Consider the following 14406-nt stretch of genomic DNA (forward strand, 5'->3'; position numbering starts at 1 on the left):
TATTCAAAAAATTGAAGAGATCACTCCAGGTTTGCTTTTATTGTGCACAGTCACAAACTTCAGGAATGATAGTCACCCAACAGCAAAGTGAACGACTGAAAGAAAGTATGAAGATGCATAAAACATGTTGAAAAAAATCACAAGAATCACAAGAATCAGTTTGTTTTGAACTGATCCTAGACATGTAAAACATGAATATAGATTTTTTTTGACCAGTCCCGTTACTATTTCCTGAAACTAAATGCAAATAAACAACTATATTTCCATTTGGAATATGGGAAAAAACGTTGTTACTGGTTCAAAGAATTGAACAAAAATGATAATTCGACCTAAACACGTACCTAAATAGTAAATTCAGAAAACCAAAAATATTTTGTAGTCGTCTCTTAATTTTTTCCACATCTACACTATACAGTAATAGATGTTTTCATAACACTGAATAGCCTCCATAAAGTGTCCTTAGCTGAATAAGGGTTGAGTCGCTGTGACCTTGTTGACGCTATTGGCCAAACTTCACACCTCCATGGAGCAAAACCGTATCCGATCGTGGTCAAAAGTCCACACAGTCGGACCCTCGCACGTGGTGTCGGCCTAGCGACACTCCCTGCTCCCAACAATGTTCTTTTAACTGAGTTCCGGCTCTCGGGTCCTGACCATGGAGGGCGGCGGAGCTCTGTCCCATCGTGAAGCTCTGTGGAAGGGCAACTGGTCATTTTAGATCCTTCTTAAAATTTGAAACATCTGGAGAAGGCTGCACATTTTCCACGGCGTCAAATAGTGGGGATGTTTGTATGACTTAGCAGGCTTATTTATAGGCTGTTTGCACAAATCATAAAAAGGATTGGGGACTTAATTAAAGATAATATCGAGGGCTAATGCTGCTTCCAAAGAATGCAGCTTTTCTCAGGGAGCAACAAAGTCACTGTTCTTTCGATGCACTTGGAGTCACTGATTCATTGGCACGTTTGCATAAACTCCCTCATAAAGTCTCCCTGTCAACGCCACTATGTTTAGTCAAAACATGCAACGTTCTTACTGTGATACCACAGTTTAGACTGTTTATTCATTTGGGACCCAAACTTGCGTTTGGCCGATCAAGAGTCGACACTGTCACGGGGCATTATGTGTTTGCTTTTGTCATCATAACCGTAGCTTTTATCTAAAAATACCTCAGAAAGAAATAAAATCAAGGCTTCAGCAGAAACTCAGCCCGTACCTCTCAAAGCAGCAGAGCTCGGAAATACAGCGGCCTAAAATAGACTCTTCATAAAGACCTTCTTCTTTGTAGTCGCTGGAGCAACATCTGTGCGGCAGTTTCTTTAGGGAAAGAGCGGGCACTGAATCAAAGAGAGGAAAGATCTCCTGCGAGAGATGAGTAGGAGGACTTTTTTTCACGCATTTCAGGCACTATCACTCGCTCTTTTCCCCCTAAAATTGAATAAAGGAACCTGCAGCGATGGGGACGTATCTAATAAAAGCCCATTAATATCGACCATCCCAGCGTGTCTTTGAAAATAACACATGAGGACAATATGGAGAAAAGTTGACTCCTACTTAAGTGTCATAAAATATAATTTAATAAGTCTATTAATGGTTCATCCAAAAATAACAATTCTGTCATCATTTATTGAATCTCATTTCACTCAAAACCTGTATAATGGAAGTAAATGGGACCAATTTTGATCAACAAATGAGGGGGGAAACATTCTACAAAATAACTTCTTTTGCGTTCTGCATTGGGTGAGCTATATATGCAAATAGAAACCAACTATTCCCAAAAAAGATTTAAGACTCGACCTGGACTTGTGACAATAGACTTGAATTGGTTTCTCTTTCAGCGACATTTGAACATGTCTCAAATAGAGGATGTGAGATCTGCTAGCACTCAGCAAAGCTCTGGGGCAATTAAAGGAAACTTTGATGAAACCCCTGTCAGGACGGCATATGCTCTTGTCAAGATTCAGTCAAAGACTCATATAGATGATAAGCCTGTGATGTTGTTCTATCAAATTTGATGTGTAACAAAAAGTCCAAAAGCATTCAGACCCCACCCCAGGTTCCTTTGGTCTACATTTTGAAAACCAACAGTGCTACAAGTGTGAGGTTGACAGCTGAGGTGTATTCAGAGCGACGAGAGGGTGAGACCTGGGGGGATACAGATCTGTGAGATTTAGTTTAACGCTTGCTTTGCACTTGCAACCATGGCGGCAACAGAACGGACATGAGCAGTAAAGCAGTCAGACACAGTGAGTGATGAACGTTTAGAGCTGCTGAGCTCTGTTTAATGTATAGCGTGACCAGACCGGAGAGAGGAAGAGACATAGAGAGATATGCGTGAGAGTGCCAACAATGGATAGGAAAAAAGTAATAAAGGGGTGGGACAGAAATAATCCAATAAATAATTAAATAAATGAGTTGTGTACGCTTAGGTCCATAAGGGAATAATTTACCCAAAGACATTTCTTAAAACAACTTTTGTGTCTAAAGGAAGAGTCATATACAGGTTTACATCGTGACAGAAATGTTCTTTTTGAGTAAACTATCATATCTAATTTGTTTTTTAGACAGCATGATGAAACTTTTGCTTCTGTCGCATTTTTATGTGTGTCTTCTTCTCATGTCACAAATCCAAAATATCTGCCATAAATGAAAATATGAACTCAGATATTACTCAGCAAAACCAAATTTCCTGAGTTAAGCTACTATAATGTTTGGAATCCAAACTTACACAATAGTCCTAATGTTATAGTTTGTAGAGCCAGAGAGAAAGAGAGAGAGAAAGAAGGTGAAACAGAGCTATAGGGAGAGAATGGATGAAAGGTGCTGGAGTGATAAGGAAGGCGTAAGGAATGCAGGAGGTGATGAGTGTCGGATCATGTGGAGCAGAAGTGAATCAGGCCTCTTCTTTGAACCGCTCATCATTTTAATTGAAACAGCATTGGGCACACGTGGAAGATCTGGATCGCATTCACCGCCTTTTATTCAATTTGGCTCATCAGAAGGGGTGCATCTCTTTCTCCTCCTCTCTCCCATTTCTTTCACCACATGGCCATAAGTCACACAGCAACCCTTTTGCCCCTGACGTGTTGCCCCTCCTGAGCCCGGGGGGATTGCTTTGCACCAGCTTCAGAGCGATTCTCCTCCGAGACGGCGCAGGTTGACATGGCATCTCTTCACGCCTCTCACCTCGGACTTGAAAGCACATTCAGATTTACTTTCAAGGACCCGCATGAAAGATCTTTGACCACGCACTTTCTAATTCAAACAAATGAGAGCGCGGGGTGGCAGTGGAGGACTTATCTCTCATCCACAAGGTGTTTCAGACGAGACGTGGACGGGCCGCTAATAAAAACTACTGTCTACATAGCAGCTGTAAACTAAATGTAATGGAGCCCCACGAGTGACTGATCTGCAGTGCTGTATACTACTGCAACTCAGTTTGTCATACAAATTGAAGAAGGGGTGATAAAAAACTGCTGTACAAGAGTCAGTTTTTAATCAATTTTATAAAATAATAGTATAAGAAAATTATTGATTTACATAATTCATATAAATATCAATTTATATCATATTAATGAATATAATAGTTATTTTTTCGATGACAATTTTCTTTTTTTATCATCATCACAATAATTGTTATTATTATAAAAAACTTTAATAATGACAATACAAATTATTTATTATTATTATCATCATTGTCATAAAAAAACTATATCAATTAATATTAGCCTATATTAATTATTGTTTTTAATCAATTTTGTCACATACAAAATATTCACTTTTCGATAGTTTTCATTATTTAACTAATTTAAAATGCAACCTTTTTCTAACTTTGTCTACCAGTTTAAATTTACTGCACTGCTTGTCGTAATGCATTCTGGGATTGACTTCTCCAAGTTGGATATATCTGATGCTGGTTCAGAATTAGAAAAAATACATAAAAATAAATTGCCTGCATCTCATCTGGCTTTTGTATCAGGTCTGTAGCTTTTGTTTCAGGAGCCTCTATAGGTACTGCGCACTAGCTTAAGTATGAGATTAAAAGCATGAATGGTGTGTATACACACACACACACAACAAATAGAAAGAACTCTTAACAATCATAATACACCACTGAGGCTTCTATGTCAACGATGCTTTTGTCCAAAACCCGACCAGATGTTTTAATGAAGACATGATTGCACAGATCTCTGTTCACTTCACATTAAGACAATCCACATTTGTCACACACAGCTGGAGTCTTTCTCAAATACACACACACCTCATATTCCCTCAAACACATGAATATACAAACACACACGCGCAGGTCGTGACCACCCAGGCCTTATAACGTTTTGTTCATGTGCTCACAACAACACAGCTGTTTTGGGGAATGATGCATGATAAATAGTCCATGTTCTTCACTCCTCTATGTCCAAAACTCAGGAACATATCACAACTGCAGCCGAAAACTGGCTTCCTCCCACTACGAGCATAAAAAGGGGACCTTGGACAGGACACACAAACAGACCACTCCCTAAACCTCTCACTGACTCTACAGCAGTACCACTCTCCTCCTCCCCAACACCGAGCAACCTGCAGGACAGATATCACAGGAAATCCACTCATTGTGACCCCCAAGGCTTGCTTTTCCTTTTCCTCCGTATATGGACATTTTCCTCCTGCCCTGTGCCGAATCAGAACAGGCTGTGAGACACATCATCAGGCACTAACATAGGAACTGGGAAACATCATTCTGTACACTTCCTCCATAACCTCCATGACTGCATGTGGTCAACAATAACTACAACAATAGTTATTGAACGTCATGTGTGTGGCACAACATTTAAAGTTAATGCACTTCACCAATCATTCAATCAAATATCATAGGATTGGGTACATTTGTGCTGCGTTCATGAGACCTTGGAAGTGGAATATTTTCCTACAGTCCTACAGTATCGTCTGGATTTACTAACTTTAAAACATTTAGTAACATTAAAACATGTATTTTACTAGTGATTAGGAAACATCAAACGTCATAAATGTTTGTTAACATCATCAGAGCACCCTTCCATAAATTATTTCCAGATTGAAGTGGGAATTATAGAATTTCCGAGAGCACATGAAGGACAATATGTGTATTTGTGTCAAGATTTGTGTCAGTTTATTGGGAAAATTTCATTTAAAAACAATTAAAGACAATAAAGCATTTTAAAATAAGTTTGATTGAGATCAGTTATAGATTCAGATAGAATTCAAATTTTGTACAAAATATAATATCAATATTTAATATATATATATATATATATTTTTTTATATAAATATTTCTTCATCTTTCTATCATTCTTTATTTTTCACAATCCAAATACTAATAAAATAGTTGATATTCCCATTTCCATTTTTAAAAGAAAAGATCAGAAAATAAATTCAATATTATTAATAAAGATACTTGTAGGCTACAATGTTCTGATCGTATGACGTTGTTCCCAGATCACTCGCTGCACACTTGTTTGATGTGGAAAGTCGTGAATGGGTTTTGGAGTGAAGCGCTGTAATTGGGGAGGGTGGGACTCCGGCAAGTGCGCTTTATCCTTCCTCTCCAAAGACGAGCCAGGTACACACACCAGTTGACAGCTCACCGCAAACAACCTTCAGCGTATCAGCGAAATAACGGTAAGGGAAAGTTTATTTGATTACTTTGTCGATTTGTCTGCGGTAGAAAATGGTTCAAGTGAACAATTTCCGAGCGCGTAAAACGAGCAGACCCTGGCTTTGCTGCGCTGGAGCGCTTGGCTTTGAACTTTCTGTTTGGATCAGGATGAATCGCGCCGTTATTCTGACGCCCAAAAACTTGCTCAGCATCGAGAATTTGAATGGATATTTTAATAATAATGAAAGAACATTTTGTTCTCTGACAAAAATGTGTTTTTATTTTTTTGCAACTTTTCCACATTCAAGTTAGTTTTTAAACCCATTACGTTGCCTATTTCATTCTTAACTCAATAGATGTATTAAATGAAATATTCCTTATGGTTGAAACGTTATTGTGACTACAAAATAGTTTACATTGACATTTCAAACTCTATTATTACTATTCAAAAACGATGTTCTTGGTTTGCTATTCTGACTGTGCAATACATATTCATTCTGTGGAATAAGAGACTGTTTTGGTAACCTCTGGAAGATGCATCTGTAACAGCCACCTCAACCTTTGACTGAGTGTAACATCAGTTGCCACACTCTCTAAGCACTTCAAGATGTTCACTATCTCTCTTAGACACAGGCGCACACACAAGTTTCTGTTTTAGGTGAATCCTCAGTCGTTGCCCTGCCTGTCCGTGTACGCGTCATGAACTTCTTTCAGAAACAGAATCCTCACAGCTGGGCTCCAGTTCTCTCTGCTAATGGCTGCTCTAGTAAACAGTGATAAAGGCATGGCAGTAAGAGGACACTGACAGAATGAGTAGAGGGGTAGAAGGGGAGGGGTTGGGCAGAAACCAAGCATTGGACCGCTTCCAATCAAACTGAACTTTTACACTGTATTATTGAGTGTTTTAAGTTTAACATTTAATATTGTTTTATTATTTAATACTGTCTTCTTATTAATATTGCTTGCTGAACACAAAAGAAGATATTTTGAAGAATGCTGTTAACTGGCACCTTTTGAATTGCATTGGTTTTTTGTCCAAACTATAGAAGTGAATGGGTGCCGTCGCTACCAACTTTCTTCAAAATATCTTCTTTTGTGTTCTGCGGAAGAAAGAAAGTCATATAGGTTTCAGAAAACAAGAGAGTGAGTAAACTGAGTTTTCACTTTCATGATTTTAACAAACAAAACAAACAAAAATAATACATTTGGCCTACACCATCTGTGTCATGGGCACGAATTATACCTTAAATTGTTAAGGCGTGCTAATATTTGGAGATGTCAGACTTATATTTTTCACCTGAGCTGCCATTACCATTGTATCATGTGGGTGAAATCTACGTGGGCTAACATCACTCAAAATTTCTTCTGAAAATGTACAAAAGTGTTATTTAGTACTGCTCTGAAATAATGATAATTATATGTAACAATTATATTTACGACTAAGTTATGACTTAAGCATTTTATTGAATTTGTGTTATAAACAGTGGAATTTAAATCTAATAAATTAATTTCGTTTCAATCAACAATTTTTATTTTACCACACTGCATGATTTCCAAATGTCAATATCTGTCAACTCATTTTTCAACCATTTATTAAGGCCTTATATTGGGCTGGGCAACACATCAGATCATTTAAAGAACAGTCACTGTGCATTTTTTATTTTACATGACTTTTAAAGAATATTTACCATTATCAGACTAATAAACAGCTAAGCAACATTGGAGTAACATTGCGATATATAGCCACTGTTGAACGATATCACTCTACCATCAGGTCCCGCCCTTCTGCTTGTTTTGGTTCATCCAATGTCATTTATATACCTGAGTGACAGGTTATTACAAATCCAGGTTAACCATATACGCCTGGTGGAGTCTTGTCTCCAGGATAAACAGTGTGTGATTGATTGAGGTCCGTGCCCTCACCAACCTTACCTCCAGTGTGGCCATGTGTTTGTGTCTTTTGTCCACAGGCTTCCATCGCTGCAGCGGTTCCAGTAACAGCTTGTAGAATGAGTTACTACTTGGATCCAGTTTCCTCCTATCAGACTCTTCAACCGCCCAACTGTCTGGGTGCAATGGTAAGACCCCTGCACCTTCCACTATAAATCACATCTGTTTGGCCTAAGCTGCCCACCACACTGGCCATGTGCAAGGTAGCAAGTGAAAACACATCCCTCCATCAAGTTGACGGTTGAGCGAGGGTCGGTAGGTTTTGCGTGTCACAAGCATGGTTTGCATGGTAATTCAATTTAAGCTAGATAAGTGCGTGGGATGTGTTAACTGCTGTTCTCTGCATGAAATTCGAACATGCTTATTTGAAATTTGCAACATACAAGTGGCAAAAACCCTATTGTAGTTTGTTTAATGCTTTGTTTTGCTTCTGCTCACAAGAACACAAAAGTGTAAAAAAGTTTCCCCCGATCTTTTTATAGTTCTTGTACAATTCTGTGGTACTTATTATTGTGGTAATATTTATTTTCATGTAGCATCAATCTTTTAGTGTATAGTATTTAGCTCAAGGACATTCTGAGCTTATATCATTAATTACGATATATCGTTATAATATAAATAAATACTATTTTCACATATTTGAAAAAATAATTTCCAATTGTCACTGTCAGAAATTTAAAAAAAAATCTGTAGCACGGGGAAGGTGGGAGGAAGCGATGGGTGATGGTTGACTACGTCTGTTTCTTTAGGGTCTGTCATCGTGTTCATTGCATCTGAAGGTTGTGTATATATTCAGTTATCTGAGCAGTCTGCGGTATTACGATTCATAAGATGTAAATGTGATTACAATGGTTTTAAAAGGATCTGAACCCAGAAATGACACCAACCCGCCCTGAATGAAAACATTGGACACAGAATGCTCGGAGAAGCAAAAGCAAAAGAGCAAAATTATAATGTAAATCTTTTAGGAAGGAACATTAACCTCCTTTAAACCCTCACACGCAATGTCTTGGGGTCAAGGTTGTTTGTTGGGTCGGAAAAAAAGGAACATGTTAGCAGTCCTGCAGAAGAGAGAAGTCAGGCAGAGCATATTGGGATTCCACGCAGGTGAGTTCAGAATGAAAGGTGTCTAATAAAGATTCATGGAGGACATTTAGGCATCAGTATGCACAGACAGGGCTGTTAGTCTTCGAGACGGAAAGGGTCGCATGCTAATCCGCACCCGACCCGGCCTCCTCATGCAGGAACTCACCGTTCAGCTAATCTGCTCAGGTGGCCTCCGTGGCTTTTGAAATTGAGATGACTGTACGCTCGTCTCCCACCACGGTCAAAGGCTATGTGGAGGGGGCTTTCCTCCCATTTTCATTAATTTACATGTGCTGAAGAAGAAAAGAACATTCTCTGATCTCATCACCCTCTCTCTCTCTCGTGAACTAAAGATGAGGAGACCTGAGGAAGCGAGATAGATGTTCGTCTGTGTCATCAAGTAGATTATTAGCACCGAAGTCTAACAGAAGAAGATTGCCTGGTGTTGTTGTTGTTCGGACTGAAGTACGTCTGTTGACACAGCACACTTAATTTTTCTTAAGGGCAGCTCGAGAGGGTTATGTGAACCCCACTTCATCACGGAACACGACTCTCGAAACGCATCGCATTTGCATTTGATCTATTCTGATTGGATGTCAAAAAGCCCAAACAGTGTTGCTCTGCTAATTTTCCGCTCATCGTCAGACATTCTGGCTCCCAGTTTCAGTCATGAGGATGGGGGACGGAGTGGCATCGCTCTTTGAATCGGACGGGACCCCATAAATCCTACTTCCGTCCTCCCTACTTCCTCTATATCTCCCTCAACAACCATCTATATCTCTCTCCGCTCCCCATGACTCCACTAGCAAAGCTTCAGACTAACCTATGATCTCCTAGCTCAACCAACTCCCCCATCACTGGCACTACAACGACTACAGCTCTATAAAGCTGCTGTCAGGTCGTGCTTGATAAACACAGGCTTGCCTCAACAGCAGGCTTTATCAGATGGGCAGTCAGTGAGGCTGCAGACGCCTCCCCTTTACTAAGAACAGGCCTGGAGACAGACAGTAGCTCGGATACCCGGGGCTTCTGTCACCAGAAACACTCGAGATGACAAATCTGTTGTCAACCTTTGAAATGTTTAGAAATATAATACAGTGTCACTTTCTTTTCTCTTTTGTCTTTACCTTTTTGTAGCATGTGGGGTTCACCCAAAAATGAAAAATCTGTCTTTGTTTAGGGGATACTCACTGTTAAGTTGTTCCAAACCGGTATGACTCTTTAATAGTTTTGCTGAATCTCAGCCATTAACTTTTGCCTTCTATTGATGGTTTCAAAATGACAACATATACAAATGTTACTCTGCATGCGCGAGTATGTGGTCTGCACTTAACTTCCGGTACACATTCGCAAACAATAGTGCCTGTAGATTATTTCTGATAACAAGCAAAAGAAACCGAGAAGAACTGTTACTTGGCTAAACTTGTCTCTCCAATATTGGAAATTTAGACTGATACCAAGCTTAACCGCTAGATTTCAATGTACCACACGGTTCCTTTAAATGCGACCAAACTTCAGGACCCATTCAACATATTGTTTATTTAATACAATAATAAACAAAAAATAATAATACAAATTAATATTGCCATAAATAAAATAAAATCTAAATAGTTATATTATTAGACACTAGCCAAACAGTGACTGGAAGTTAACTGCAGTCCCGGCGCACGCGTCCAATGAAACAGTCTAGATAGTGAAAGTGGATGGTCACCAAGGTCTTCTTTTTCAGGCTGTTTATATTTATCAACAAAAAATGGAGAACTTTTGTTTTGGCTCTTTGTATACACTACATTTTCGGGGTGCTTTGGTGAACTGAAAACACAAACAGGATTAAACGTTTTTGAAAACGACGGCATAGACGTATTTCACAGCGTGATTTGTACAAACCGAAAGTAGGGTAAATGCTTTTCCGGTCAATGCTCTGATTCTGTTCACAACACAGAACAGTTGCGGAGACCAGAAGAAGTTTGGCATATAGCGCTGCCTTTATGGTGATTTGTCTAACATATATCAAACCTTGATAATAAATAAATCGCTAAAAAAACTATGTTTTTGAAATGTTTGTTTTCCCTATTGATACATCTCCCTGTAAACCATGAATAAATCGGACAACATAGCTACTTTCGCTTTTGGTAAATAAAATGAATGAACGGCTATGGCAGCAGTGTGGCCTGAAAACGTTTTTCCCTACTTCCATTCTGTGTCGGCATTTTGTGAATTATGCGTATTGACATTGCTGTGTAGACAGTGAAAGATTGACATCATGCACATGCATATAACGTGTTCAGTCTGTATGCATGTTTTTTTTTACATCGCCTACTACTGGCCTGGCATGCATAATGCAGCGATTTTAGTTTTTTCTTCATTTTTGCACATTTGTGAAAGTGCAGGTCATTTTAACAACAATGTCATGTGTACGTGAATGAAAAGGAACTTTTGTGTTGTTTTTTTACTCCATTGGAATCATGTAAACTTACCATTAGGCGTTTACTTAGACAAAACGCCCCATAAAAGCAACTAACTTTCAAATCACTTTATTGAAATAATAGCTTTGCATAAAATATTGTCAAAGGATCCATCAATACACTCACAAAATAAATAAAAAAGTGACAAAGATAATAAAATAAATATTAAAACCTATTACTTGTGGATGGATTGGTTTTGATAAATGGATTTTGTATAAATAGTTAAGAAACAGAAAGTAAGAAAGTTCAAAAGACATGAAGTGAATAATAGTATTAGTAGTATTAATAATATTAGACCTGAGTTTTCTTTGAATACAAGACTTCTTTCTTGACCCTATAGCTTTAATAGGAATTATCCTTAAAAAGCAAAAGTGATGCTCTACTGAACCAGTCGCAGCCCCGATACAGGGCACAATTCAAACTCTTTTCTTATGTTCAACAATTTGTGCTTGATAAATCTCATCAAAGAAAGCATGCAGCGTCTTCTTTTTTTCATAAAGATAACGATTTAGACAGATAAATCTCCAGCAGTATCATGTGCAAGCGCAGCAGTAATGCTGATTTATTCACCACAAAGATGCTGATATCAGTTAACCTGTTCCTGTGGCCATCGCTTCACAACATGCTTCACAGAATGTGTGTCTAGATCGCATATCAGGTTTCATAAACAGAGCGAATTCAAGAATGCACAATAATCTCTCGATCTGAATCACTTAATCCTTTGCTCACAAAAATGTAAGTGTTTCATAAATCTCAAACATTCTTTTCAAGAAGTTTACCAAGACTGTCCAACCCAAGGACAATGTCTGTTTACTGTAGACACAAACTTCTACACAATTAAATGTGATGGCATGTGCTATTGGCCAAAGGAAGTTGATTTGGGTGTTTCAATGGACCTTTATCTAAGAGAAACCATTTTGTATGAGGTATTTTCCCATAGAATGGGGCTCAGAGGCTGTATTCAGAAAACATCCTGCAGATTTAGGGCCTGTGTCCATCAAGGCGTTTCTGCCGGCGTACGGCTTGTTTTTTCAATTGCTTCCAATGGAGCAGCCGGCGTTTTTTTCTGTGCTAGAGCTGGTACCATGCGTTTTACCCACGATCAGCGCAGTTGTTCGACCGTGCTCCGAGAGTGGTCAAATGCTTAACTTTGGGCAGAACGCTGCACATGGAGCGGGTGTTTTCAGACGAGCTCCTGGCGTTTTCAGCCTCGGTGGACACAGTCCCTAAGAACTGTTTGTGAATCTGTTCAGCAAGTTGGCCTGTTAAGGTCTTTGCACATATAGTCCGAAATCTTCATATACGTGTTTTCGTATTTGGCTCTCGTTTTGTACGGTGTCTCTGAATTGTTAAAACGGCCACTCAAAATGCTAGACTCAAAACACCGAAAATCGAACCCAGTACAAGTTTTTTTATAACGGACGAAAATATTGGAGGCAGTTTGTAAATGTGATTGACATAACTTGAGGTCGTATTTATTTTTTAACTTGCGGAAATTTCGTACGCAATTTTCGGACGCCCATGTGCAATGGGCTTTAAATCACAGCGGAGGATTTCAGATTTTGAGTGACTAAAACACTACAGCACAGAGCAAACATGTGTTTGTTTTTATTTCTCTTCTTAACTCACTCCTATTTAGTAACACACAAAAGGCAAAGGCTGATTCTTGATCACTTCATAAACAACTTTTTTTTAAGCTTTGAGTAGTTACCGTTCTTAAGAAAGCAGCTGACTCAGCAAAGTTCTTTCTCTCTCTCTTTCCTCTGACTGTCTGACTTCCCCTCTCCTGGCCTGACGTCAGAGTCCCACCGAGATCAAAAGAATCAAAAATGCTTCACAAGTGCGTCAGTTCAACAGAAACCCGAGCCGTCTCAGGCCACACAGGGAATTTCATATGTAGAAGAATGAGCGTTTGCTGCTTATTGGTGGTGAGCGGTCATGAATGAAACCCCAAGGATGACAAAATACCTTTTACAGAACAAAACAAAGTACCCAGATATGTATTTAAATCAGCACTATTGCACTAATATCTTGAAAATGAATAGCACAAAATATAACCATACACTGAACTTCAAATATACTGTATGGAACCATGTAAAAACTGAATTGTTTTTTATTTCTTTTATTAAAGGACAGGAGATGCTCTTCGAGTCTGTGTTGTCATTAAAACGCATTAAGGGTGTAAAACAAAATTCTATTTCAGTATTTCAGGCCGTGTACATAGTAAACTGCCCCAAAAGTTTTCCGATCATTAATTTGTAATAATTTGAAATAAGAAAAAAACACCTTTTTCCCAACTTAAATGACATAAAAGGAAAATTTGAATGCCCGGATGAAAGATGTGTGCAACTTTTGATTCAGTATAATTACAGTAGAAAATATATTTTGTATTTATTTATTTGCAATAGTCTTGTTTTAAACTAACACCAGAGACAGTTTTGCTGTGTTAGGCAGTTAAAGATGCTCGAACAAACAGTCATGTTTGCATTTTTTGGACTAAGTCAACCTTAACTATGTTACTTGCAGTTGCCTGAGTGCATCATCTTTAAAAGTTGTCATAGCGGCTAGTGAATTTTAAGTGTTTTGTTTTGCTGTTGTAGAGGCCAAGTGGTGGGATGGCAGTTACTATGGTACCACAGATGCAGCCTCCTGCCGTTTTCCATCCACAAAACCCAGTACCAGCTAGACACATGTACGCCCATCACATCACCCTACAGGAGGTGCCCAATGGACCAGAGTACAGCTCCAACGGTAAGACATCACAGTGTAAGGATGGGTTTTTTGGTTCTATCCGGGGTCTTAAAAGAATAGTATGTTTTTCAATCATTTGTTCACCCTGCCATCCCAGATCTATCTGAATTCTTTCTTCATCAAAATATTTATTAATCCATGGATTACTTTTATTATGTCTGTATTTTCTATTTGGACATTTTTTATCTGTCTTCAGAGTGAGTACATATTGAAGAGATTTTCAATGTGCAAGCAAAAGTCATGGGCTGATCAATGCAGTATCACTTTGTCTACTTTGTATTGAATATTTTTATCTTTTAGTAAATTCTAAAACTTTCATTAGTTTTTTTTTTTTAACAAAAATTAAACATCAATAACCACAAATCCTTTTTATTGAATGTTTTAAGTATGATTCTGATATGTTGTTTGACTCTGAAATCCATCATGAAATAGAAATTCGAGTTTACTGCGATGAAAAATTGTGAAAGTTAAATGCCCGATCCGGTAAAGGTCAATACTCCTCTTACACAATGTAAAGTTCAGGGC

The 14406-nt window shown here is 38.5% G+C and overlaps 1 protein-coding gene across 2 annotated transcripts in view; it reads left to right on the plus strand.

The window, feature by feature from the left end:
* The first annotated feature begins 5544 nt into the window (after positions 1 to 5544).
* Positions 5545 to 14406, plus strand: part of ets1 (v-ets avian erythroblastosis virus E26 oncogene homolog 1) — a 40821-nt gene continuing 31959 nt past the window's right edge. For both annotated transcript variants that reach the window (XM_056766272.1, XM_056766273.1), the window contains exons 1-3: positions 5545 to 5652; positions 7600 to 7707; positions 13731 to 13881. In XM_056766272.1, coding sequence (XP_056622250.1) covers positions 7639 to 7707; positions 13731 to 13881 — 220 coding nt within the window. In that variant the 5' untranslated portion in view covers positions 5545 to 5652; positions 7600 to 7638. The remainder of the gene's footprint in view (positions 5653 to 7599; positions 7708 to 13730; positions 13882 to 14406) is intronic.

This window comes from Triplophysa dalaica, chromosome 14 (assembly GCF_015846415.1).
Source record: "Triplophysa dalaica isolate WHDGS20190420 chromosome 14, ASM1584641v1, whole genome shotgun sequence".
Taxonomy (NCBI): domain Eukaryota; kingdom Metazoa; phylum Chordata; class Actinopteri; order Cypriniformes; family Nemacheilidae; genus Triplophysa; species Triplophysa dalaica.